This window comes from Apium graveolens, chromosome 6 (genome assembly GCF_009905375.1).
Source record: "Apium graveolens cultivar Ventura chromosome 6, ASM990537v1, whole genome shotgun sequence".
NCBI lineage: Eukaryota > Viridiplantae > Streptophyta > Magnoliopsida > Apiales > Apiaceae > Apium > Apium graveolens.
The window spans coordinates 160,250,071-160,273,196 of NC_133652.1; the positions used below are offsets into that span (position 1 = coordinate 160,250,071).

At 36.8% G+C, this 23,126-nt stretch overlaps 2 protein-coding genes across 4 annotated transcripts; both read right to left on the reverse strand.

Annotated features, from left to right (window-relative positions):
* Window positions 1–14,875: 14,875 nt before the first annotated feature.
* On the reverse strand, window positions 14,876–15,778 carry LOC141665557 (uncharacterized). Its single transcript, XM_074471540.1, has one exon. The coding sequence runs from the start codon at window positions 15,776–15,778 to the stop codon at window positions 14,876–14,878; it is 903 nt and encodes a 300-aa protein (XP_074327641.1).
* A 1,679-nt stretch (window positions 15,779–17,457) lies between these two features.
* LOC141666670 (uncharacterized) lies at window positions 17,458–21,608 on the reverse strand. 3 transcript variants are annotated; one of them, XM_074472809.1, is made up of 3 exons: window positions 21,352–21,608; window positions 19,007–20,078; window positions 17,458–18,203 (listed from the first exon to the last, which is right to left on the reverse strand). In XM_074472809.1, exons 2-3 carry the CDS (start codon window positions 20,053–20,055, stop codon window positions 17,741–17,743), a joined length of 1,512 nt encoding a protein of 503 aa, XP_074328910.1. In that variant the 5' UTR covers window positions 20,056–20,078; window positions 21,352–21,608; the 3' UTR covers window positions 17,458–17,740. The 3 variants fall into 3 exon arrangements, with proteins under 3 accessions (XP_074328910.1, XP_074328911.1, XP_074328912.1); XM_074472810.1 differs by lacking the exon at window positions 21,352–21,608 and adding an exon at window positions 21,082–21,312; XM_074472811.1 differs by lacking the exon at window positions 21,352–21,608 and adding an exon at window positions 20,873–21,028.
* Between the last annotated feature and the right edge of the window lie 1,518 nt (window positions 21,609–23,126).

The window sequence follows — 23,126 nt, forward strand, 5'->3', positions numbered from 1 at the left end:
CCCTGAAGCAATTCAGACATCTATTCCAAAAGATTTGATAGCATTGACTGAGGATCGGGACTCGCGAATTCCCATTGCACCACCACTGACCTCTCTTGAAGAGGCTAGGGTGATTTTTTATGCAGGTACACAAGAACAGCAATTGGAAGACTCCTCACGAGCAATCATATTGAGAGAAACACATGCACGTGAGATGAGTGAACCAAATATGAGTGAAATTCAGGTGAGAGCACACACAGACACTGATACTGTCAACCTGTTAGCTCAGATTGCAGCCCTGAAAGAAGAACTTGCCAAAAGTCAAGCTGAAGCTCAAGCATTCAAAGCACAAGTGGTTGAACGGTCTTCTTCTTCCACCTCTGTCGACAATCAGCTTGCAATCATAAGGAATGACATCTCAGATTTAAAGACTGCTGTAATACCAAAGCTCAATTCTATTCAGGACACTCCAAACTTATCAGCTGATGACATATCCAACTTCTGCTCCCTACATACAAGGATGACTTCTCTTGAAGACCTCGTTGAGATGAATCATTCACTAGACAACTCAAGATTTCTAAAGATAGAGACGGGCATGGAACATCTGAATGAAGGCATGAAGCACTTATATTACATGGTCAAGAATTCTCATTGCCCTAATGAAGAACAAAGAGCTTATTTTGAAGGACCGTCTGGTGGAGGATCAGGCTCTGGAAGTGGTGGAGGTTTCAAAGGAAAGTCTGTAGAGGATCCCTCAACTAAGGGGGAGAAGAAAGGAGGGAGTAGTTCCAAAGGGAAAGAAAAAGATACTTCTGCTGGAGATAAAGGAAAGGCTGATGATGCCTACTACAGTGGAGAATAGGATGACTTCGATATTTTTGACATCCCCACTGAACCAGTTCAGGAAGATAAAGATGGGTTATTTGAAGCTGAAGAAGAAAGTGATTTTGAAGATTGGGAAGAAGAAGATACAGTGGATCCTAGGTTTGAGAAAGAATTTCAGAAAGAACAGTCAGAAATGCAAAGAAAAGAAGCTGAACTCAAGAAGGTCTCACAGATCATTGATAGGAGAAAAGACATACAAAGGACAGAAACTCTTCAGAAGCAACGTCTTCATGACATTAAAGCTCAAGAAAGGAGAAGAGATGTCAGACTGAAGATGGGTGTAAAGTGGGATGAAGCTAGGAGAGTACTCGATATGCCTCAGCTATACACTAACAATGATAGGCAGTTCTTACATCTTCTTGACAAGCTGGAAATATCAAATCCTAACAATGACATGTACATGAATGCTATCAAGACTGAAGTCTCAAGGATCACAGCTGCTTTTGATAGATCCCTAAATGAGATGAGCATTTTTGTATATTGTCAGAGTGAAGGATCATTCAAGGTGTCACTTCATCTATTCGAGAATCGTTCGTTGTCAGAGATTTGGGTTCTTTTAAACAAAGTGAAAAGAAGCTCTGAGTTGAATGAAGTTCTTCGGGAAAGACTTAAAGAGTTTGCCAGCAGGGCTAGTCCTCAAGTGGTCAACAATCCTCATCAAGTGAGATTCTTTAAGTCTGATTGTCTTCAAATCTGTCAGCTAGATGTACAATCTCTTAAAGACTACTCAGCTAAGCATCTGGTCTGGATGGAACATCATTTGAGAACAGCTGGATATTCATCCATGTTGAAGACTCAAGCTGCTGACTTGATTCAAGCTTATTGTGAGAAGAATGTTAAAAGGTACAATCAACTCAAGAATAAGTTGAAGACAGTTGGAGTTCAACCAGTCAGACCTGCAAGCTTCACTTCAGAAAAGGATCGTGTTTTTGACAAGGAATTGCTTCAAGATTTGGAAGAAGGTGAAGTCAGAAGAGAAGACAACTAAAGTCAATTAGCTCAAAACTCAATGTAATATGATTAGAGCGTTATGAATCAAGATAGTCTAATGTAGTTATATGTTCAGGCTAGAGGAACATCTATCTTGTATTCACTTGTAAATTTCATTTGGAATCTGGAAAATGTTAAATATAATCCAGAACTTTTCTGCTATTTACTTTACATTACTGTTCATATCTTTTTCTTATTTGTTAGTTGAGTTATCCTCTAGGTATTTGTTGTTATTGTCTAACAAGCAAATAGGGGGAGATTGAAAGGCATATGTCATAGCCTACTCGTTTATTCGAGTATTTAACTCAACTCAAATAAGAATGTAATAAGTAAATAGTGGATCAAGCATCAGAGAGATCTCACAAAGTAACATCTGTCAAAGAATAAAGAAACATTGTTCATCTGCAGTCTTGAAGATTCACTGGAAGAAGTTCAAGAAGTTGATCATGCCTCAGTGATATAAATCAAGATCGTGGAATTAATCAAGTGACAGAGATCTCGTCAAGGTATCATTTATTACAAGGATTCAATCAGAACAACAAAGTCAAGACATGAAGAAACGTCACGAAAGTTAGTCACTCATGAACCAGACAGTACATCGAGTGTCAGCATTGAAGTGACGGAATTGATTCATAAGTCTCGAAGATTGTCTGAAGAATGGATGCTGCTCAGAGATAGTATTAATTCTCTATTAATTTAATTAAGTCATATAATTTAATTAAGAAAATAAATTCTATCTGCAAGGATTAATTTATTGATTAATTGAATTAAAGTGATTAATTAATTTAGAATTAATATTAAGGATTTTCAGAATATTAATTGATTAAAATCTGTGATAATTCTAAAAAGACAACTGATTGAACTAGCATGACAATCGGTATGACAATTGATAGTCATACCGAATGTCTTGCTAAGTCAGTTAATTGAATTGATAGAATTTTCAATTAGAATAAAATCAATTAAGTATTCAGAAAAACAATTTCATTTGAACTAATATGACAATCGGTATGACAATCAATAGTCATACCGAAAGTCTTGCTAGTTCATTTTAATTGTCTTCCTAGCTCTAATGAGATTGTCTCACCGAAAGTCATTCAAGCTTAAAAAGATTGTCACTGCAGTTCAACAACTTCGACTGTTTTGATAAATAGAAGCAGAAGACATCATCTCAAAATAACACAGCAAAAACAGAGCAGCCAAAAATACAGAACAAGAAAATTATAGCAGAACCAAAGAGAAAATATTTCATCCTTTCTTCTGTTTATTCAAGATCATAATTTCTAGATTGTAATGTTAAATCTAATCAACTAGAAATACTTATCTTGTTCTTGTATATCAATCTAGCGGATTAAAATCCCTAGAACTTAATCTCAAATCGCTTTTAGCATTTGATCTTTTAATTACAAAAATAGAAAAAGTTCATGTCGAATTTATTCTAAATTTGTAATAATTGATTTGAGATTAAACCCTTGTAATCGATACCGTAGTTGTAACACCTTTCAAGTTTAATAAAAGTTTTATTTAACTTGAATTTTGTTTCACAATTTTATTCCGCATTTTATTCGACGAAACGGTATTGTTTGCATTCAACCCCCCCTTCTACAAACAAATTGGGACCTAACAGATCTGCAATATTCCTCTCTGATTTTACATACTCGAGTGATATCACATTATTTATGATCAGACTTCGAATTATAGCATGCCTCAAGCGAATATGTCTTTTCTTCCCATTGTAGAGTTGATTATTCGCTAGTCCCATTGCAGCTTGTGAGTCACAATGCATTGAAACTGATGAAGAAGATCCAGATGCTAAACATGATTGCACATTAGCTTTCATAGGAAAAATATGCTCAAAAAATTCAACGTCTCTTGACTCTTTAAATGGACCAAAACCATATGCATCTTTAAGAATAAGTCTATATGCACCACCATTAAAACCAACAAAAATACCATCAACAGTCTTGGGACCAATTTTACTTCTTTGAAAATCTGGGAGCCCAATTTTTCCCAAACACCCCCACACTTTAAGGTAACTCAAGTTGGGCGCGAAACCCTTCCATAATTCATAAGGAGTTTTATCAGATTTTTTATGCGGCACACGATTAAGCACATAGCAAGCATATAAAATAGCTTCACCCCACATATTAGAAGGCATTCCTGAACTGATAAGCATAGCATTCATCATATCTTTAAGAGTTCTATTTTTTCGTTCAGCTACCCCATTTTGTTCAGGCGTATATGGTGCTGTAACCTCGTGAATAATCCCATTAAGTTCACAGAATTTCTTTAGAGTTGCTCCATCATATTCACCACCCCTATCTGTTCTTAACCTTTTAATATTTTTATTCAATTGTTTCTCAACTTCAGCCTTATAAATAAGAAATTTTTCTTCGGCCTCATCTTTCGAACTCAACAAGTAGAGCTTGGTGAATCGTGAAAAGTCATCCACAAAAGTAATATAATAACGTTTACCTCCTCTACTCATAGTGTTCTTAAAGTCACCTAAATCACTGTGAATTAATTCAAGCAATGTCGAAGACCGGTTTCCGATTTTATTAAAGGCCTTTTTAGGGTGCTTTGCTTCAACACATACTTCACATTTATCAAAAGATGTATTGCTGAATTCAGGGATTAGCCTAAGTTGTTTAAGCCTTTTCACAGAAGCAACATTTACGTGACCCAGTCTAGCATGCCATAAGGTAACAGATTCAGCAATATAAGCAGAAGCAGTAGCAATTTTATTATCAGTCAAAATATCAAGTACAAACAGCCCACCATTACAAAAGCCTTTGCCCACAAAATCACCATTTTTAGTAAGAACAAGTTTATCAGATTCAAAGGTTAATTTAATACCAGCTTTGTTCAATAAGGCTCCAGAAATCAGGTTTCTACGAATATCAGGGACATGCAAAACATTATGCAAAGCAATAGTTTTTCCAGAAGTAAGTTTAAGAGAAACCTTTCCCTTTCCAAGTATACTCACAGTGCTTGAGTCTGAGATTTGTCTTCCTTTATTTTTGAACCAGGTCCCTTTCCTTGCCTACACTCCTTTGCGGCATGCCCGAATTTTCCACAAGTGAAGCAATTTCCTTTAAACTGCCTTCTCCCTTTGAAGTTCTTATTTTTCATTTTAGTGCCATGGAACTGATTTGGACCTTTACCTTTTGGTCCTTTCGTATGACCTGCATCTTTTGACTCAACAAGATTAGCAGTAAATGAAGAATGACCAAGTGTTGTTTCATTTGTTTGAATTCGATTTTGTTCCTCAATCTTGATGTGAGACACTAACTCTTGCAGAGTGAAGTCCTTCTGTTTGTGCTTCATAGAATGAACATATGTTTGCCAAGATGGTGGTAATTTTTCAAGAAGACAATTAGCTTGAAACATTTCACAAATTTTCATTCCTTCAGCAATAATATCAGCACATAAATATTCATACTCATGAACTTGTTGAAGAACAGGCTTATCATCAGACATACGAAAATTTAGCCAACGACTACATGCATATTTCTTAGTCCCATAATCATCAGAACCATACTTGGTTTTTAAAGCATCCCAAATTTCTTTGGCCTTTAAGGACTTGCTATAGATTAAATATAAAGCAGATGTCATATAATGCAATAACATTCCACGACAAGTCTTATTATCCTTCTCGAAATCTTTTCCAGAATTTTCAGGGGCTGAGTCTTTAGTGAGACAATAATCTACTCCAATTTGACTCAAGAAAAACTCCATCTTATCGGACCACATTTTATAATTTTTCCCATCAAAAGGGTCTAATTTAGACATATCAGGAATAAAAGTATTGGAATTCATGGTGGCAGATAAGATATATGCTAACACAAAATTCAACTTTAGAATGTAGGAAAAGAAGAGAGCAAACCGAAAAGAACTTGAGAGAATGAAGGAGTCGTGGCGTGAATTAACACTGCCCTAAAGTTGAATTTGCCCCGCTACGTACACACGGCCTCTTGGCAATCAACCTCCAAGGTTACACGACTTCTATTTCTTTGGTGTAGTACAAAGAAATAGATTGAAAATACTCTTGATCATTGCCCAAAAATATACTTATATCTATATGAGAGGAAAATTGTTTTTGTGTGTGCAAACATGAGGGGGAGACCTCCTTTTATAAGAGCTCAAACTTGTAAATCCAAGAATGGCCAAAAGACACCATTAATACAAGGAGGTAAAAAGGCTCCAAAGTGAAAAGTCACAAACTGAAAAGTCTTGAAGATTTTTCTAGAAGTCTTGAAGATTTTTCTAGATTTTTCTTTTAAAGCAAACTATAGAAATAATATTTATATTAATATTAATTCTAACAAGTGTTCGATATTGTAGCACTTCTTTCGGAGCTAGCTAAAGTGAATTCCCTTAATCTTTGATGCTCAGAATAGTTTATATACTTGGACAGTTTCCTGTTAAATCATGCAAGTATGATTTGTTTACGAAATTAGTTCACAGTTTTATTGTCTTAGAATGAGTATTACCTCGGTTTCATGGCGTTTCACTCTGTGTAATGTGCAATGCATTAGTTTTTCTTGTACAATTAATACTCTTTTTGATATAAATGCATTTACAAAAAAATACTGATTAGTAAAATAATAATATCTCAGTGTACATTGCAAGGAGCAGAGGTGAAAATATATATAAAGAAGTCATTTTTAAAGTAATTGTAGTTAAGACTGTAGGTCATATCCATAATCCAAACTCACTGAGTGCCTCTTTACTAATTTGTACATCACTGAAAATTTAATGGGTCAATTTTCTGAACACACTACTACACTCGAGAATAAAGAGGTGGTACAAAAAATCTGGAAAAAGCTGCACACTAAGTTGTACATTATCACAATTAAAAATAACAAAGTAGTAATCATATGCATAATAGCACTGTATGTTCTCCAAAATTATTTGTATATGAGCATTGTTCAAGTACGCACATACCGTGTGAAGTTACTGCAGAGGCCGATTTTCAGCAAAGATGCCACACATGGTATAGAAAATTCCAAGAAACTGAAAACCACAGGAAACACTGATTACGAAGAGATAACATATATTATGCAAGAATAAGGTCACGAAAAAACTAAAATATAGAAGACAAAGCAATTCAAAATTAGAGGAAAAACTGATAACGCCAATTAGGTACAGGGCATTTCAATTAAGCTCCAGATATTAACATTTAAATTTCTTGGTACAAGAAATTACTAACCTAATTTGTTTCCATCTGCTTCTGCTACAACCAAATTGTGTATCTACTACTCCTAGGTACAGCTTAATTTACCCCATTTGCCAAGCTCTAGAGACAGACCACAGCCTTGCAATTTCATATAATTAATATAAAAAATATATTTCATGTCGCAACACAGTCATGTCTCTGCTAAGACCGGCGGTATCTATCACCTCAAAGGACCTACTATCCAACCTGTTACTGGGTTCTGTCTCCGGATTCTAATAGTCCTATGTGAAGCACTTTGAAACCGTTCAAGAACAGCATATGTGATTGAATCTGGAGTTAGCCCTTGCTATTTAAGTCACGCATATAGATCCACTGCCTCAGCAGTCCTACCACACTTTTCGAGACAGTCTAATAAGATATTGTATGTCACAATATTGGGGCAACAACCTTCAGCAAGCATCTCATCTAACAACCTACAAGCCATTTCAACTTTATTAGACTTTCCAAAACACTCTATCAGCGTGCTGTACGTGACAACATCAGGACTGAAAACCTTCTCTTGCATCTCTCTGAACCTCATATGTGCTTCATCAACATCACCATTCTTTCCTAGGCAATTGATTAATGAATTGTAAGAGATGATACCAGGCCGACAATTATATTCTCAACTTCTTCAAAAACTTTAACTGCCTCGTCAACTTTTCTAGCTCAAGCCAGCTATCAAGATGTTATAAGTAAATATGTCTGGTAAAGGACCGTCTCTTTTCATTGTTTCATATAGATCATGAAGATGAGATACCTGTTTTGATTTTCCAAGAGCAGATAACACTATATTATGCATATATGTATCCGCACTTAATCCCTTTTCAGGTATCTTACTTAGCAACTCTAAAGCCTCAGTGATCTTTTCTGCATTGCATAAACTCTCCAGCATGGCCAGGTAGGCATCCCTATCTCCATAGTCATGAAAATTCCAGATATTGCAGAACCTACGATGAGCCTCATTCGCATGGCCCAACTTACTCAATGTCCTCACAAGATAAGCATATTGCGACTTATTCATGTATTTCCTTGACAATTCTACTATTTCATCAAGTCTAGCAACCTGTCCTTCTGAAACCAAAAGTTTCAAAATAATACTGTACGTGAATTCATTAGGACGACAATCATTTTCCATCATCTTAGAGAAGAGAAAGATTGTCTTGTCGACCATCCTGCTCCTAGATACACCTACAGCCCGTGGGATTTTTACACGTCCATAATTTTTTTATTCTAGGTTCTGTAAATTTATTGGATATCCTGTTCTCTAAATAAATGAGCATTTAAGTTCTAACTTCTTCTAACTCAAATAATCTAAAATCCCCAACAAGTTTAAGAATGAGTGTTCGATATTGTAGCACTTCCTTCGGAGCTAGCTAACATGAACTCCCTTAATCTTTGCTGCTCAGAATAGTTTATATACTTGGACAGTTGCCTGTTAAATCATGCAAGTATGATTTGTTTACGAAATTAGTTCACAGTTTTATTGTCTTAGAATGAGTATTACCTCCGTTTAATGGCGTTTCACTCTGTGCAGTGAATTAGTTTTTCTTGTACAATTAATACTCTTTTTGATATAAATGCATCTACAAAAAATCACATCCATTCTACATTAGGAGAGACCTGCAGTATCTCTAGAGATCCTAAATTAATAATGCAGAGATGAGGCATGTTATAATTAAAATATCACACAAAAGCAATGAATTACCAAACTACGGACTCAAGCTAACTATATATGACAAGATTGACATCATTTTTTCCAAGACATAAACATAATTTAAAAAATTAATAAAACAAACCCTTCTCAGGAGTTGATTTATGATTAATTAACAATTAAATCCTATATTTCTAGGAAAAAAAAATCAAATTTTGAGGTTATTCGAGAAATGCTTAATATTTCTAATTTACACCAGGAAATCAGAATGAACCTAGTATATGCTAATTATATGTAGAAGATCTCGAACTTGTTTCCAGTCTCTAGGTAGCTAGGTTGTGTATTTATAGAGTGCAATTCTGGCGTGTTATCAGTATTAATGCACGAGACTCCATTGAGATAAATCCAATCAACCTTTGACACATGATAATTTATAAACTTTTTTGTACCAATTTGTGACTCCCGGTGTTTGTCAGGTTCAAAGATTTTGTCAGGTTTAACTCTTACTCGAGTAATTAAAACTATAACGAAATGATGTTTACTTTACAATTAAGTAGCAGAGTCCACAACCTAACATATGTTGTTACTCACTCTGTTAGTTTTAAGGAGGCTTTCTTTTCTGATCAAATTTGGAGCGAAGGGTGTTAGGAAGAAAATTCCTTGGTAGTCATCTTCATAATTCGAGGATTCCATTCCTTTAACCGAAACCAGACTCTCTGAGTACTGACAACCACCATAGCAGGGGGACAAACACAAGTATCCTTCCTTTCCAAGACTCTTCAGATTGTCGATTGTATGGTTTACAAGATTGACACAGGTTAATGTGAGATTATCACTTACAAACAATATGTCACCATTTCTGAAGCACTCTACCAAGTAATATGGCCTCAAAGGATTAGCTAGCTCCCTAATCATAATCGGTCCAATGGACTTCTTATTCCAACTACAACATTCCTCATTGAAAACATAAATATCGACCTGTTCATTAAAGAATGATGGTTTAATAGTCTTATCGCAGATGCAATCAGAGATACAATTTCACAAAACTTAACAGACCGATTACTTAGAATTATTTACGTAATTGCATATACACATAAGCCAGACTGTGATGATAAACGACAAACCAAATATATGCCCAATAAATTTGCACACTAATAAGCAAAAAACAAAAATTCGGGAAATGCGGTATATGTAATGTGATCCGCTATATTCATTTTAATTTCCAGCAAAATTTATAATGAATCGATGATTACACTCCGAATTAGCTGGACCCATACATTTACAATGATAAATATTTTACTAAATTAATACTAATACACAGTGTACAACTTTATGTATCAGTGACATATGATATAATTGGATGTTGGAGATCTCCGGCCAGTGCCAAATATCTCCGCATGGTACTTGCTTGATTTGAAAACCAGAGTATGGCTCCTTTGATTTTATTATTTCATTATCATCTTAATGTTAATAAATTATATAGTTGTTTTAGAAAATAAGAATTTGGGAGAAAAAAATTAAATTCAAGACAAATTATAGAGCATCAATTTTCATCATCCACTGACACCTTGTTAAACTTGGCAGAGGTAGAGAGAGATGATTATCTAATTGAGAGATTCTGAGCATAGCTTGTGCGAATTCACAGGCAAATGGGCGGTGAGAGCATCCATTGCCTTTATATTTAAAAGTTTATTGAACAGAGGAGAGCAATAGTACAAGGGAGATAATGAGAGTTACTGGGGGTGACTTTACCTCTTCTCTCTCGGTATTGTATTGAATAGAAAGTGTAGGGAGCATGTGATTATGTGCTGTAATAATTTCAGGTATTAAAAAATATTTTAAAGGTATCTTTTGTACCTAGGATTTAGAAAGTAATTTTAATGTAATTTTAGTGTTTTTGTGCGTAGGGGCTTTTTCAGGATGATTTTTTTGTCTCATCTAACCCCTACTTATAGATTGTGTAATTCAAATTCATAAAATTCAAGTAGTCACCAAGAAAAAATAAATTGAAAACATGCGAGGACAAACACAAAAGAAACTAGTCAAGTAATTAAATTCACATGTACATAAATGAAAGGAAGGGTGAAATCTTGAAGATCACTGGTGTCAACCTTACTAACACCGCCTGGACCTTAGTGTAGGTATTCGACTAACAAATGATCAAAGTAAACAAGAGAAGAACTAACACACTAAATGGCTATAAAAGCCCTAGATTGTATTAGGCATCGCCAATACCAATTAAAAAGACGGGCGAAACAAGTAGCCAAAATTATAAGAATTGAGTTATGAGGGAATGCTACTGCCTACTAGGACAATCAGGTGGTGTTCGTGTAGGGAATGTGGGAAGATGGTTGTATATATGCAACAAAACATCATAAAATTATGATTAAAGCTAATAGTAAAAGTAGCAAAGCCAGCATTAAGGCAAGAAGCAGCGACAATAGGCTCTTGAGCTACAAATATCCTCAACTTATCCATTACTGCCATCTTTTCTCCTCCTATGTCCTCTGTATTGTGTTTTATATTTATTTCTCTCGTTTTGTAATTTATGTTGGGTGCTCTGTTTTTATTTCATTTCTTCCTTCCCCCCTTCTGTTTTGGAAAATCGGGTCGGGTTTATCCGCTTGCAAATTTCAGGGTGACGTTAAATAAATGTTTGAAACTGTTGAACAATAATTTTATTGTAATTTTATATATAATATATTGTATTAGATAGATTTTTTATTATTTATAATGATTACAAATTTCTTTCAGATTTCTGTTATTTGATTATTACAATTCCGGCTCTTTAGTTCATTACTTGCACCACATATCAAATTGGGAGCAAATCAATTATAAAAAAAAAACTAGGGAGCAAATCTTGAAAGATGGACTCTAGTTTGGATTTAGTCTATATATGTTGTATACTCTTGAGCACAAAACTCAATTAATTCTCTGATAATAGTAAAAATCTCAAATGACTTTAAGCATACCTATATACTTTTTTTCGAAACAAGCTGTACTTGCATTAATCAAATACTATCTGAAATCAATAAATGATTAATAAACTCGGGTGGATCTACAGTCCACACACAAAGGTCAGATGTAGAATAAATAGCTAACAAGTGTGTCACATTATTCACAGACTTACTAACCCACTCAATTAGCACATGTATAAAGTGCTTTTGTAACTCTAAACAATCACCAACAATAGTGTGAAAATAACTGTCCCCTTTTTTATCTTTACAAGCTTGCACCAGACTCCTCGCATCCGTCTCAAACACACAATGATCGAGCCCCAGTTCTTTCTCCCAAGTCAATGTTTCCTTCAAGCTGATTGCCTCTGCTTCTCGTGGATTCCATCTGCCCTTTATTCGCTTACATCGAGCTCTTACAAACTTTCCATGTGCATCTCTAATTACCTGGCCAACACCGATATAGCCATCCTGAAACACTGCTGCATCTGTATTAATTTTAAACCACCCTTCAGGAGGTCTATTCCATTTTCCGTCCATTCGACTAGTCAGCTGTGTTCTTTTTTCGATTTCACATGTCTTCCTCCAGTCTGTTAGCAGATTCATAGCTGCAGATTTTACTCCAAACACCGATCCCGTGACTCTTTTCCAAATCCATTTGTTCTTATGTCTCCACAAACTCCAGCAGACCATCCCTATTAATGCACACTGATCCTTCGTACATACACTAAATATCCTATTAATAACATCAAAAACTACCTCGTTCTGCATCACTGTAACTTGAGAGCATAAACCAATACCCGCCCACACCTTTTTTGCAAACTCACACTCAAACAAAATGTGTACATCAGTTTCAACATTCAGGTGACACCACGAGCATACCATATGAACATTGATCTGCTTCATTATTAACGCCACTGTTGTAGGTAAACAGCCTCGACACACTCTCCATATGAAATTAACCACCTTCCCTGGAATTTTAAGAGCCCATAGCTGTTTCCAGAATTTACTATGCGTCATATCCAGAGCGCCTTGTAACTTTTGATACACACTTTTCACTGTCAACTTACCATCCTCTTCAAATTGCCAAAATCACGAATCTTCCTTTCTTCTACTTGAAAGTGGAACCCTCCGTATAAGCTCCCTATCCCTGTCATTAAATATATCATCTATAACCTCGAAATCCCACCAACCTGTATCCATATCTATCAGATTTTGTACTGTAGCTCCACTCAATTCCTGTGGCATTACTGTAGTGACACACCCATTTATTTCACATGGAAGCCAAGGTACCTCCCATACCTTCGTACTCGCCTCGTCTCCAATTCTTCTCCAACAACCTTCTTTAAGCACCTCATGAGCTGACAATATACTACGCCAAGTGTAACTTGGATTTGCCCCTAAACCCACGTTCAAAAAATCTGTATCTGGGTAGTATTTTGCCTGCATAATTTTTGACAGTAGAGGATTTTCTCCTTTCAAAATTCTCCATCCTTGCTTGGCTAGCATAGCAGTATTAAACTCCCGAAAATTACGAATTCCAAGCCCACCTGCAAATTTCGACACACTTAATTTTTTCCAGGACAACCATCGAATGCCCTTACCATTTGAGCCATTTCCCCACCAGAAACCATTTAATTGTCGTTCCATTTTTTCACACACACTTGCAGGGACCATGAATATACTCATCCAGAAGGTTGGTATTGATTGAGCTCCAGCCTTTATAAGTGTGAGTTTTCCACTCTTTGACAACACCTTATTACTCCACCCTTGCACTTTGTTCCCCACACGATCAATCAGCTCCCCAAACACCTCCGTTTTATTTCGGCCAATCGACATTGGCATGCCTAAATATTTACCAGGCTCGTTAATCTCATGTACCCCTAATTTTTCACACACTTTAATCCTGTCATCCACCTTAGTATTAGGACTAAAAGTGATGTTTGACTTACTATAATTTATTGCCCGACCAGAGATTAATTCATATCTTTGTAATACATTCTTCATACAACCTGCTTCCATCTCATTTGCACGGAAGAACAAATAACAGTCATCCGCGAAGAAAAGATGAGAAATCGGCAGAGCACCTTTAGCTATACTGCATCCATGGATTAATCCCACACTTTCATGTCTACGAATCATTGCTCCCAAGCCTTCTGCACATACTATGTACAAATACGGGGAAATATGATCGCCTTGTCGGAATCCTCTACGAGGATGAACATTACCAAACACTTCACCATTCTGCAGAAAACCATATGACACGGTCTTGACACAGCACATAATTCTATTAATCCATCTCTGATGAAAACCAAATTTTAACATCATATTTTCAATGAATTTTCATTCAAGTCGATCATATGCCTTCGAGACATCAATCTTTAACCCATCCAGGCCATTTTTTCCTTGTTTCTTCCTCCTTATATAGTGATTCACTTCATATGCAATTAGCGCATTATCAGTCAACAAACGCCCTTCTACAAACGCACTTTGTTTGTCTGATATAATATTATTCAAGCACGACTTTAAACGATTAACCATTACTTTTGTCAGAATACGCACAAGCACATTACATAGAGAAATGGGTCTTAAGTCTTGCATCTGCTGTGGCTGCGTTATCTTCGGAATCAAACAGATGATGGTGTAATTTACACCTGCAGGTAGTTCCCCATTATCGAAAAAATCTCTGCAAAATCTTATTACCTCTTCTCCAACAATCGACCAATAAGTCTAGAAAAAAGCAGGGTTAAATCCATCATAGCCAGGTGATTTATGAGGATGCATCCCAAATACAGCATTATTTACATCTTCGCCATTAATTGGTTTCAACAGCTCTTCATTTTGCTCATACGATATCTTTGGCACTTTTTCCCCATCTGTCAAATACCCCCCGGTTACCGAAGACTGAAATAAGTTCGAGAAATACTCCGTAATAATCCCTTATATCTCTATACTATCTTCTTTGAATACACCAATCGCATCCTTCAATTTAGTTAGAGCATTCTTCTTGCGTCTGTTTGAGGCATATCTGTGAAAAAAACGTGAATTCATATCCCCCTCCTTCAGCCACATTTGTTTGGCCCTTTGTTGCCAATATACTTCTTGTTTTTCCAGCAAACAAAGAAACTCCCACCTAGCGGCATTGTATTGACTTACACCGTGATTGTCTCTTCGAGCTCGCAATTTCTTCATCTTTCTTCAGCATTCTGCTATCTTTTCTCTCATCTCCTTAACCAAACCTCCCCCCCACTCTTCTAGTTTCACACCACACCTCCCCAGTCTAACCATAATATCGTCATTACTTTTCTCAGTCCAACAACTCTTTATCACATTATAACAGTCACTCTCTCTAATCCAGGCATTCTCAAATTTGAACCTTTTCTTTTTCTCCATATATACCCGCCTATTTAAGTCAAGGAACAACGGAAGATGATCCGACGTTGACACCTCGATAATTTTAACCACATCATCAGGGAACAAAGATTTCCAATCCTGGTTAGCCAATCCTCTATCTAATCTCTCTTGAACCCATGCATCAGTGCCTCTACATCTCTCCCATGTAAACATCTCCCCTTCAAAACCCAAGTCCATTAGGCCACAGTCTAGTACAGCTTCTGTAAAACCTTGTAATAAGAAACGAGCACATGGTCTTCCCCCTTTTTTCTCCTCAGCTTTCATTAGATCATTAAAATCACCAATCAAACACCATGGAAGTGAGGATCGTAATGACAAATCACGCAACATATTCCATGCTTCAATTCTTCTACCTTGCTCCGGGTACCCATAGATTCCTGTATACCTCCATCTTCCAACTTGCTCTTTCGTCACCTCAAAATCAATATAATTACTACAACTATCTATAATCTGTACTCCTCCCTCATTCTTCCACAATAATGTCAGACCCCCTCCATGCCCTTGTACATCCACGACAAAGAATCCAGCAAAACCCAGCATTCTACTAATATCAGCGATTCTATTTATTTTACTTAACGTCTCAGACAGAAAAATAATATTGGGCTTATAATAATTAACAGTCTCCTTGAGAAACCTAACTGCACGTGACTTGCCCAACCCACGACAGTTCCACGATAAAAGACTCATAATGTCTGGCGGGCCTGGAGTCCAAAACCCGCCACTAACATGTTTTTTGGCCCATTTTCCATATCGAGCCCATCTTTATCAATATCATCCTCTCTGTTATTTACTCCCTGTAAACCCGCATCCACCCTCTTCCTTTTCGAATCCAACACAATTTTTTCATTAATACATGCATCATTCCTTCCTATAATTTCTCCCTTATTTTGAATTTGAATTACATTATCCATATCCTTCTGATCACGCATAACAACTTTTATAGCGTCTTTATCTCCTGATTTCTCGCGTAGAATTCCATCTACCTCCATGAATTTTGGTTCCGCCATCTCACCACCCTGTACGGTTGTTGATGCTCCCGTTTGACCCCTATTATTCGCCCATTTTTTGTCTCCATCACCTGCATTACGTAGCCACCGAGCTCCTGTCCCCACCTTATTCCCCCGATTTGGAGCTCTTAACCAAACTCCATAAGCTCTTTCAATTGTTTTTTCTGGATTGGCATAAACTATGTTGCAGTCTCTCTCTGAATGTCCCATAATGCCACATACAAAACAAAATGAACTAATTCTTTCATATTTAAATTGTATCCAACTCCAATTATTTCCGTCACGTTTGAGTTTCATTCTCCTTTTAATCGGCTTCTCAGTATTCATTGCTACTCGCACACAGACATATTCCTTCCACCTGCCATCAAGATTTGCTGGGTCAGTTTTTATAAATCTCCCAACTGAACCTCCCACACTCTCTAGAACTTTCTCCGATATAAGCCCTTTTGGGATATCATAAATCTGAATCCACATGTCCACTTCCTGCAGTTTAACTTGACGAGGATCTTCCATTTCACCTAATTCGCGACATACCAGCATACTCTGTTCAAAAGACCACAGACCACCCTCCAAAATCTTATGCATATCCAAGATATGGTAGAATACGAACGAGAAACGAGATTCCCCCATCGTACACCTCCATCCCTTCTTTCGGTCGCCACAAAGAGGCCATAATGTTCTGCATAGCATTAAAATTGATGTTTTTCTCCGTTAAAAATTTACCTACAAGAATAAAAATATTTGTCTTCGCAACTTCCTCTGTATTTTCCACAATAACTCCACCCTCCTCTTCCTCCTCCAACGTAATTCTTGAGTATAGTTCCTCCAATGATACACCACTTTGGTTCATTACTTCACTTATACGAAAGATAAGAGCAGATATATAAAACTGAATAAGGAAAATGATGAAATGATGATAAAATGATTTCAAATACTGTCAATATGACAGACAAAACTTGCCATTTAGCAAGACTGATAATGTTAGCTTACAATAAGTTAGCTTACAATGTGACTAGAGTATCGTGATTTTACTGATTTGGCCATTTAAATGCAGCATACCTATATACTTGATAATATTATAATATTCAAGTCACGTTAATTGTTCAATTTAAACTGAAAAAACAGGGGACTTTTTTTAATATTAAAAGAGAGGAACACAAACATCCCCCAGGTAACAAGATATATAATGGCGAGCATACAAAAAACTGAATACTAAAATACCAAATGCATGTTCTTATGCTGCTGCATACAACAAATAAAATCTTCCCAGGACATGTTAATGGTGAATAAACACACTGTTTTATTTTTATCATTTTGTTCAGACAAACAAAATAAAATCCAACTATGGAGGAGGAAACATGCAACAAACTAGAACATCGGATAGTTCCACATTTACATTTTAAAAATATATACATACACAACACTAAATTTCATTACAACAATTCGTACAAAGAGCCCTCACTACTTTCCCTAGTCAAAACTCTTAAGGGTGTGCCAAAAGCCAAGAAATCTGAATATGTGCATACATGAAAGATCTACCAACTTACAGACTATTCATTCTACTCCTCCCTAAATCAATTTTCACAAGGTCTAACTCTACAACAAACATGGAAGCTTGATACAACTGCACAGTGTACAAAGTTTACAAAGCTGGGAGCATCCATCCGATGGTCCAACCCAAGAACAAGCCGGCACCTACAAGACTCAATCCCAAAGCAAACATAAGAGCGTACTTGCTTAAATTACATCTTCGACGCCCTTGCTTGGAACATTTCCCCTTTCGCGTTTTCCTGTTCTTTTGAGGCATCCATGGCAACACCCCTGGAAACAGAGAAGAGACCGGATGGTTTTTGTTTTTCTTGATCTGATAGTACAAGTTCTCTAGCTGCAAAAGGTGTAACCATTGCTTATAAGCGAAAAGCTGAGATGCCTGCCTGAAAAAAAGCTTTACAACATGCTCTTTCTCGGCATATGCTTGCTTCACTGCCATCTCTGCTTCCCTTGCACGGGTTTGAGAATGCCTTAAAGCTTCTAGCAGCTGAGCCTTGCATGGATCTTTAACAGATATCAGTGTTTCAGATTGACCTACTTTTGTTGTGTTATAACTGTTTCACCACACGCCAGTAGAACTAAAGTTATAAACAGAAGGTATTCTCTATTACCGCTATTTATGTACCTACTACTTGTCTGTATAACAGAGTACCAGTTGCACATAAAACATTGTTTGGCAAATAATATCACTTTTTTAGTGATTAAACATGTGAAAACTACATTTTACCATGCCACTACTACTTAATCAATAATTACGTGCTTTACTGCATAAAATAAACATGGATAAATATCATGAACTAAAAGTTTGCAAAATTTAAAAATGAAGCGCAGTTTCAAGAATAGTGAGAAGAAACTCTAAATCATCACCACATCACGAAACCAAACACCAACTCATAATACACATGAGATTAATAAATCTTACTGCTTCCTACAGAAAAATTGTGTTTTGGGGGAGGGGGATATGAAACAGGTGATGTGCACTTAGGGAATGATTTTAATATTCTACCCCCCTGCCTTATGTATAATTGTTTGTCTTGCCTGTTTTCTTATGCTTTAGGTGTTCTAATTAATTGTAACTCTAGTTTGTTCATGTATCTTAAAGAATTTTGCATCCTTCCCTCTGTCATGCATTGCCACGACCCTTGCAAGAATTCAAGGTTTTAATAATCAGAAGTACATAAAAGGAAAGGTCAAGGAACCTTGTCCCTTTCCGTGTGAACTTTTATTGTTCAGACACCAAAAAGACGTGAAAAATGCCGACAGTGGTTTATTCTCAACATGACCTACCAGTACCACAGATGTAGGGTGAAGGCTTCTTAAAAAAACATTGCAAGGCATAAGAAATTTTTGTCAATACCTGATGGCCTCATCTATACCAGATTTTAAGCTTCCTTCAGCTGACCAGTTACTCCCACGTCCACCTCCTGGAGTGCCACTCCCACTTGTGTGACTAGTTGGAATGCTTGTGTGACTAGTTGGAATGCTGCGATCAGCACTTTGAGGCATCAGTTCACCAGATGATTTTTTACTCCCATCATGATCAGAAAACCCAACACAAGCATACGGGGGCCTCTTCAAGTAAGCTTGTTGAGGCTGGGGAAGATCCCTCTTCATCTGAGTTGTCCGAGGCAGGGGAAGATCCCTCTTCATGTGAGTTTTCTGAGGCTGGGGAAGATCACAATTCTCAACAAGATCGAGTGATCTTTGTGCAACTAAAAAAACTAATTCATCACTATCTGCATTTTTCCACCACAGCTCTCTTTTTCCACTTACAATCAATGGAGACTCTGAATCAAAACACGACACATCGGATGTTTTGAAACTTGCATTATCAACATGATCCATTTCTATAAATTCATAAGACTCTTCACCATCTTTCATCTTTATAGGTTCTCGGGTGCTCTTCGTATGCACTGCCTTCAGCTCTTGCTTGTTAACTATAGGTTCCTTCTTTAAGAAACTTGCACAAACTTTACTTTCAGTGGCACAAGAGGCCTCTGAGTTTAAACCCTTGGTAATTAATGTGCCAGCGTTCTTTAAGTGGAATCGACTCGATTTAATATTTAGGCTTGCAAAACCAGCACCGTAGATATTCATCTCTGTTTCCAGGGTATTTAACTGTTCATTTGACAAACCCCTTTGTGATCCATAGTTGGGTTGCAGCTGGAGCCACCATTTATTGTCGGGAGATACATTTGTATATGAAGGGTTTTTGTTGAGGGGAACAAAACCTGGAACATGATAGTCTTGTCCGTCTGTTACACTTGCAGGTCCAGAATCAACCTGCTTAGTTGCTGCTCTTGATGATGGACAGCAAGCTAGTTTTGGAGCTCTTTTTGCATCTTCTTGAACAAAGCAACGATTAGCTGCTCTTTGCCAAGCAGTCCTTGCTTCTCCTGCTGCCATCACTCACTCATTTTCCAGACATTCTGCAATATATATAACGCTTCTAAGACAATATTCATTATTAAAATCAAAACAATACTTTTTTATTGGATCAACTGCTTTAGTTATCCCATGACTGGCAAGAATATTGTTACAATGTTACTTGAGCAGGATACTAATCAGATGAACTATATGGGTATGCAATATTAGCAACCAATCATCAGTGCTCATGTTCATCTGAACATCTGTAAGTGTCCTAGTCCATTAATGAACATGCAGAAAAACATATATATAGCAAGAGTTCCACACAGAAAGACCAGTGGCTAACAAAAACCAACACCACCTAGAACCTATATAGCAACAGAAATACAGAGCGAAACAAAAAAATGGCAAGTCATGACTAGCAAAATGACTTGAATGACTCGATTATTACGTATTTAGTTCTAAAGTTTTTGTGTTCATCCTCATGAAAATTCAGTAAGTTCCAGAATGACACAAAGTTGACAAATGGGAAGTTTCAAACATCAACGCAGATAGGGACCCAAAATTTCCACCCTACCCAAAATCAAAGATAGAGTAAGCAAATATATGACATTTTAACGGGTCACCAAGTTCAAATTAAGCTTTCGCTCTTGCAAATCAAAGAGACCAAGTTCAAATTAAGCTTCCGCCCTTGCAAATGAAAACATGCTCATCCCACATTAAAAGGCAACCAAAACTAACAACAAATGAAAATAGAAACAATTTGAAACAGACACACAAGTTAACAACTGTCTATGGACAAGCAAAAACCTAAACATGGTAGATATTATTAATGTGAGACACATATACCCCTAACCTGGTGAAACAGGAAAACAGCTGAAATCTTGTATGAGACTGCTAATAAATGATATAAACACATGTGAAATGATCACTTGAATTGTAAAAATATATTGATCAAGAATCCATCTTGACCACAACAGAGTAAGCAAAATTTACAAAATACATACATAAAAACAGACAAAGAAATAAAATTAAAAAAGAAAAATGAAGTCTCTTTGACATCACCTCATATCAAACAGCATGAAACCAAAACGATTTCATACTTATCCATACAAAATGAGACAAAAAACTTGACCAATCTGATCAATGCAAACATTATACCGGGGGAGAGGGAGGTAGGGGGGGGGGTCGAGAGAGTATTTATTTATTTATTTCATGAAAGATTTATGATTTATATTTATATTATTTCGTAATCCTAATAAGCAGGTATTATATCTCGGCCCAAAACCTAAAACCTTGCTAATTGATCTTTAACACGAGAGAGAGAGAGAGAACCTGCAAGAGAGAGTTGAAGAAACTAAAGGGATCGAGATGAGAGGAGAATGATGATATTAAAAGGGGGAGGTAGTGGGTATGTACGTAAAGATCCACTATAAAATACAATAACAATAATTGAGGGAGGGGGGGAGAAATGTTTAAGAGGCGAGGGTGTTGAGTTACAAAGACACGAATCCTGATCCTCATCATCACAGATCCTTCATTTTGTTTCCCATTCATTTCTTTTCTTTGCTTGCTCATTTGTCGGTTTCTCGGTCCCAATCCCAATAAACGACATGGTACGGTTAAAGCCTAAAGTTATACATACACGCTGTACCGTAACAGTTTAAATGAACCTGGAGCTGTTATTTTTAGAAAGGCGTCTAAGAGTCTTTTAGTAACTTGCAGTATTTAGATATTTTTTACTATTTTATTAAAGCTTGTCATTTCGTTGTTGGATAAATCAATACCACGGTGCCACGTGGTTAGTACAGATACGATAGTAGATAAACATGAGAAAGGGTTTGGAATGGGGCAGATATGATTATGCAAAAACTTTTATTCCTTTCTTTCGTTTTATGAACTCTCCCTCTTCCATTCCTGTCGTTTATTTAGCTTAATCTGTTGAAAAGTTTGTTTAATACTCGAGAAGTGTTATAATTGGTATCAGGGCACTCGTTCCTTGGCTCTAGTACTGATCATGGCAGAAAGAACGCGCTTAAGAGGGTTAGATGAACGATTGGGAGCGCAGGAAACGAAGGTTAATGAAGTAATGGATAAGATCGTTAAGAACAGGGATGAAGTGGTATTCCAATCGAGAGAGTTAAACGGTAGAATCACGGGAGTCGAGGCCAAGATTGGTGGGATGGGTGAGTCACTAAAGGAGATTAAACAGATGTTGAATGCTCTGCAATTGGGTAAAAAGACTGGAACAGTGGGTAGCTCGAACACATCACCACCTTTATCTTCTGGACCAAATCTGCGATTTGGGAGCACATATGATGTGGGAGGAGTTCTCAATCCCAACTTCCAAGTTACTACTCCGTCTGGTACTCCTCATTCTCACTCTAATAATTTCAGTGGCATATATACCTCTAATGCTAGTATTATAACTCCCAGCTTACACACACCTCACGTACCTCTTAATTTCAATGGCACTCCTTATTTTGCTCCACCACACTATAGCACAATCACAATGGCACACCCTCTTATGTCTGTTCAGTCTTGTATACATATGACGGCTCCATTCACTACTGTTGTTAGCACACCACCTATTAGTAGCCAACCCCATTTTGTCCCTATAAACCAGTACGTACTACCTCCACTTACAAACACCTACACACTTCCACAGTACATCCACATACCAACACCCCATAATAACTCCCAGTTTCATCATAATATGACTACCACCACATTTAACCCTCACCTTAAAATTGAATTTCCAAGATTTAATGGTACTGACCCAAAAGGCTGGGTGTTAAAGGCGGAGCAATACTTTGATTTTGTTAATATAGAAGAGGGAAAGAAAGTTAAATTGGTTGTGATGCATTTTGAGGGGAAAGCAAACACGTGGTACATATATTATCAGGGTAGCAATGGTGTGGTGCATTGGAAGAATTTTCAAGCTGATGTAATTTTGAGGTTTAAAAATCAAGATCAAATGGATGTTCAGGACCAATTTAACAAATTGAAACAGACCTCTAGTGTGGCTGAGTATGAAGATAAGTTCGAGGAACTTAGAGCTATGGTGATGCATAAAAATAAAGGGTTCAATGAAGAATATTTCTTGTCTA

Coding starts and splice junctions, on each gene's coding strand:
- LOC141665557 (XM_074471540.1), bottom strand. CDS start 15,778: ATGAGTCTTTTATCGTGGAACTGTCGTGGGTTGGGCAAGTCACGTGCA.
- LOC141666670 (XM_074472809.1), bottom strand. CDS start 20,055: ATGGCAGCAGGAGAAGCAAGGACTGCTTGGCAAAGAGCAGCTAATCGT. Junction 18,204..19,006: donor GGTATAGATGAGGCCATCAG/GTATTGACAAAA, acceptor GTGGTGAAACAG/TTATAACACAACAAAAGTAG.